At 35.9% G+C, this 5,392-nt stretch overlaps 1 protein-coding gene across 1 annotated transcript; it reads left to right on the top strand.

The window, feature by feature from the left end:
• Positions 1–2,850: 2,850 nt before the first annotated feature.
• Positions 2,851–4,278, top strand: LOC104212847 (transcription factor TCP7-like). Its single transcript, XM_009762206.2, has one exon. The coding sequence runs from the start codon at positions 2,901–2,903 to the stop codon at positions 3,801–3,803; it is 903 nt and encodes a 300-aa protein (XP_009760508.1). The 5' UTR covers positions 2,851–2,900; the 3' UTR covers positions 3,804–4,278.
• The last annotated feature ends 1,114 nt before the right edge of the window (positions 4,279–5,392 follow it).

Genomic DNA, 5,392 nt, shown 5'->3' with positions numbered 1-5,392 from the left:
TTTTTTAAAATTTCAACCAAATCTAGATCCAAAGGCTAGCTTAGTAAAAGATAAAATCATATTTATCGAAAGAATCTTTGTCTTAAGTGTCGAAATCGAACATCTTTTCAAAAGCAGAGAGTAAGGCTGCTCAAAATCGAACTGTAACCATTAATCGAACCGCAAAATGGCTTATTGTCTTATTAGTATCAGATTATCGAGGTAATGGTTGGTGAACGGATTGAAATTTTATAACTAACGGCTTAGCGGTTTGGCGGCGGATTACTCAATTTTCTTATCGGATAAACCGTTCCCATTAAGAATTTTTGTATTTATACTTTTACCTCTATGTATATAAATTATAAAGTAATATTTATTGGTCGGTTCAAGGTATATCAAACTCGTCATGATCTGGTAACAAATGTAGACCTTGATGTAGGGTTGGACCTAAGTTAATTGGGGAAGAGTAGTACTGCTAGTCTGCTACTTCCATATATACAAGTATATAATTTAAACTAAATGTGGTTGATAATCTCGTTGCCCAAATACTACACCCACTCCAGCTTTGAATGAATTTGATTTGCAAAGACAAAGCAAAGTCAAGAAATTTTAGCCTTACTCAGTTAGTTCAGCTTTGAAGAGCACTTTATTGGGGTTCAATTTCTATTTTCTAGTCTTACTCAGTTAGTTCGTTTTCAATACATAGGGCTTCATTTACTTCATCCAGAATCATTACAAAGACAAAGCAAATGTGATGTTTTACTCCAAATTTTTTCTTAATGGATAATCTGATAAACCGCCCGATAATCGCTAATTTGATACCAATCCGCCTGATGACTTATTGGTTGGCTAGTAGATTACTACATTTATAAATCGATAGCCGATAAAATAAATCGTTAGCGTATACATCCGCCCAATCTACCCGATAAGCACACTTAGTGAGAGTCTTTCACATAGTATTATATTTTTTCAATTTTTTTTTTAAAAAAATGTGTTAGTCCAAATTTTGGAAGTTTTTGAAAATAAGTTTTTCAAAAATAAAAAAAATATTATTTTCCCAATCACAAAACTATAATATTTTTTCAAGTGATATGCATGTCCAAATATAATTTTAAATTCCAATATCAATTTTTAACTTAACTCTAAATACTACTTTTTAAAAAATATATATATAATTTTTATGCCCGAACACCTACTAAATATATCATACTCCCTCTGTTCCAGTTTATGTGAACTTATTTCCTTTTTGGTCCATTTCAAAAACAATGACCTCTTTTTAAATTTGGTAACAATTTAGCTTAAACTTACAATTCTACTCTTAATGAGATGCTTTTATAACCATACAAATACTCTGGACCCCTTTTTGACTTGTTTAGGACCACAAATTCCAAAAGTCTTTATTTTTCTTAAAATTCTGTGCCTAGTTAAACAAATTCATATAAATTGAAACGGAATGAGTAATATTTATGTGATTATAAAAAAAATAAAGCATAAAATTTAAAATTAAATTATTTTCGCACATAAAAATACATCATTCTTTTATAAAGAGAAAATGCATAAAATCCGCATTCAACTTGTCATGAAAAATTATTATACACACCTTAACTTTACGGGCAACCTATGTCCTCCCTATTCTTGTTTGGAGTGAATTTAATACCACCCTAAATGGTGACATGGCAAAGACAGTAGTTTCACTCTCCCAAACTCGCGTGTAAGAGGGAAAGAATTTTTTATTTATTTTATTTTTTAATTTTTTTTAAACCCCTCCCAAAAGGATTAAAAATAGACATATATTAAAAATATTAAATCCAACACCCATTCTCCTTGTTCCTCTCTCCCTGTCTCAATCTCTCTCCTCTGTAATTATGATTCAACAATTGTCATTTTAATGGAAAAAATGGAAGCTTAATTAATTCTATCAATTAGCTTAATAAAAAGAAAAACAGAAGTTAATAGAACCAAGACTACCAAGAAATTCGAATTCTTCAGATCTAAGAAGCTTGAGTTTCAACTGAAATTTCAGTCGTGGTACACCTCAAATCAGTTGCCAAAACTTCTCAAACTTCGAATTCAAGTTTGCAATAGTTTCCAACAATTGAAGATAACACCCAGTTGATTTATAAGTAAATTTTTTTCCGACCTGAAACAAAATCCAGAAGGTCAGATCTTGCTAACATATACTACCTTTGCTAATTATTGTTATGGAGGTCAGAACTTGCCCAACAAAAATCCTCTAAAACAATCGGACCGTCTTAAGAAGGCATTTGTGCTTCTTTCATTTGTTTTCCCAGTGATTTGAAGAAGAGTATAATCGTATAGAAAAGAACATGAACAACAAATTTGTCGAGGGTGGACATGACTGATTTAGATCTCAAATTTGAATTCTAACCCATATGGGTTTGATTTGTTTTTTTCAGATTTTCAATAAAGTTGTTCTTTGAGTGTAGATAATAATTTTATTGGTTGTAACCTATGAGAAAATCAATAATTTAGCAGTGTAAAAAGCTTTGAATTGGAAAAGAAAATTGAATATGAGAGAACGGGGAGAGGGGAGGAAGAGAGAAGAAGAATAATTGCATTTGGCTTTTGGTGAAAGGACAAAACAGTCCCTCACATAATAAGGGTGAAAGGACAAAATAGTCCCTCAAAACAAAATAATTAAATAAGTGAAAAAAAATAAAGCAGATATTGACACGTGACGCGCATGTACTACACATTCCACTACAAGACTAACTAAGTGTTACTAATGAGATATTAAATTCATCCTAAATAAAAATAGGGGGACATAAGTTGCCCGTAAAAATAAGGTGCGTGAATAATTTTTCGTGACAAGTTGAATTATGCATTTTGTGTTTTATAAACAATCAAAGAGGAAATAGTCATAAAAGAGTGAGAGTATTATATGTGGTCCCACGCAACCCATGTGCCCTCCTTCTGTCTCCACCAGCTCCTGCCGCTCAATCATTAGACCCCCCACCCCCAACCCAGACTCCCCTTGCCCTGTTCCCCCTCTTTCCCTCACCCTTTCCTCAATTCTGAGTTTTTGTAAGGCTATCCCAACTACAGTCTTTATGTCGACGTCGGTAGAAGCTAACGGCGCTACACTTAGTTCACATACGCAGCAGCAGCAACACTCTTCTGATGCTGGCAATAATGGTGCTTTGGTAGTGAAGAAGCCGCCGGCAAAGGACCGTCATAGCAAAGTCGATGGACGAGGAAGGCGTATAAGGATGCCAATTGTTTGTGCCGCTAGGGTTTTCCAGCTCACTCGCGAACTAGGTCATAAGTCTGACGGTCAAACCATTGAATGGCTGCTGCGTCAAGCTGAACCCTCGATTATCGCCGCCACTGGTACCGGTACTATCCCTGCTAGCTTTTCAACTCTCTCCGTTTCGCTGCGGAACTCTTCGGTTTCTTCTTCTGTTTCTGCTCCGCTTGATTACAAGTCGTCATCACAGCCGTCGATTTCGCCGGCGCCGTTTTTGCTCGGGAAGCGTCTGCGGCCCGAGGATGACGACGGGAGTGGGGACAAGGATGACGCTAGTAACGGAGCTACGGTTGTGGGACCTACCGCTGGGTTTTGGGCTGTTCCAGCTAGGCCGGATTTTGGCCAGGTTTGGAGCTTTGCGCCGCCTCCTCCGCCGGAGATGGTGGCGCCGACACATTCATCGGCAGCGAGATTTCTTCAGCAACAAATGGGAGAGGAGTCGGCTGCTAGATTAGGGAATTACTTTCCTATAGCTCAAGGGCACCTGAATTTGTTAGCTTCTCTATCGGGTTCCGCACCGCCCTCTTCTGGGAGAAGAGACGATGACGGAAACTGAAGATATGAAGTATTTTCTGTTGATGATATGTATAAATGTGTATTGTTGTTTCCGTAGACGTGACATTGTTGTTAAAGTCTTTAGGGGTTAGGGTAGTGTAGCGAGTGAGAAATGGAGCTAGTTTCTGTGCAATTTGTTGAATTATTGCTAGTATTAGAGTGTTTGCTTCGTTGCATTTGTTAGGGTTTCAATTCTTAAGAAAAGACACAAGAATCAAGGGAGTTGCTTGTGTTGAATTTGGTGGGGATACCAGTATAGGCACATAACTCTAAATAAGTGCTTGACCATTTCGGTAATGGAGAGTGGAGAAGATAACTGTTTGGTGTGTGGACTACCAAAACCTGTAGTTCCACATGAATGTTTTGTAATGAAACCGTGGAGGTTTCTGATGAATTGAATTCTGTAATTTGTTGAAACTGTCAGCGTGAGGTAATCTTTCAGATTCAAAAGAGTGCTATGGGACTTTGTTCAGATACATTCTGTTTCTTGATTAGATGATCTTTTTGTGTGTGTGAAGGTTCACTTGCCCCTGATCAAGTGATACATGAAAAGGTGTAAAATGAAGCACTGTAATTAATATTTTCAGGAGTCTTGATTGAACATGTTTAATGCTTTTGATGTCGATTAGCTGATTTTGAATCTCAGACACCACAATATATTGGAAGGGGAAAAGGAAACCTTTGATCTCTACAATTTATGCTTTCTTTAATTGGTGTATGGAGTAAATAATTGTTTTTCAGGCTTGATATCTGTTCTATAAACTTGCAGTTAATGCCACATTTTGAAGTGGAGAAGCTTGAGTTTCAACTTGAAAATTATTTGATGAATTCTAGCTACACTGTTCTCTCTTATTATCATCACACTATGGATTTCTCGGGAGTACTAAGAAGACTAGACTTCTGAACCTAGTTGTTAAACTGATGTAATCTTCCACATGTTTGCTGACTCACATGCATTTTTTATTATGATGTGCTATTTCAACTAGGAATAGGATAAGAATCATACTGCAGCGTGCTGTAGTATTTTCTTAAGTTAGTTGGAGAATTCTGCTCTGCAGCATCTGAGATTAAGGATATATTTTAGCCTTTTGCATTAGATTTCGTAACATACACATTATGTCTGTTTAGTTATTGTAAAAGGTTACATGGCTTAAAAATAGGCTGATATTTAGAGGACTCAGCTTGAGTTTGCAAGTTCCACCTCCTTACTAAAGGTCAGAAGTATGATGTTTTAACTGTTTACTTGTGATGAAGAAATTCTAAGTGAATAGACTACTAATATTTAAATTTCTGATTGAATTCTTAAACTTTCAGTGGAAATTTACTTACGTTCTGAAAATGAATTGGTGAAACAAGATCAGATTGAACTCTCCAAGTGACATTTGCAGGACTTGTGAAATGCTTTTCAACTACCCTGAAGAATTCAGAAGGTAATGAACCTTTGAAGGGGGGGTGAACAAATGGTAAATCTTTATAAATATTTTAGCAGATGCTAAGAGATTGTTAAATGCTTTGTGCTTTACTTGGTAATTTGTTGAATCTTAAGAGGTTATGGAACATCAGTTTAGTAATTTGGTCTCACATATAAAG

The sequence above is a fragment of the Nicotiana sylvestris genome, chromosome 11, assembly GCF_000393655.2.
Source record: "Nicotiana sylvestris chromosome 11, ASM39365v2, whole genome shotgun sequence".
Classification (NCBI taxonomy): domain Eukaryota; kingdom Viridiplantae; phylum Streptophyta; class Magnoliopsida; order Solanales; family Solanaceae; genus Nicotiana; species Nicotiana sylvestris.
The sequence above is the reverse complement of the archived record's forward strand: the minus strand, read 5'-3'. Positions and strand labels throughout refer to the sequence as shown.

Excerpts from the sequence above, each read along its gene's own strand:
- LOC104212847 (XM_009762206.2), top strand. The coding sequence starts at position 2,901 with ATGTGCCCTCCTTCTGTCTCCACCAGCTCCTGCCGCTCAATCATTAGA.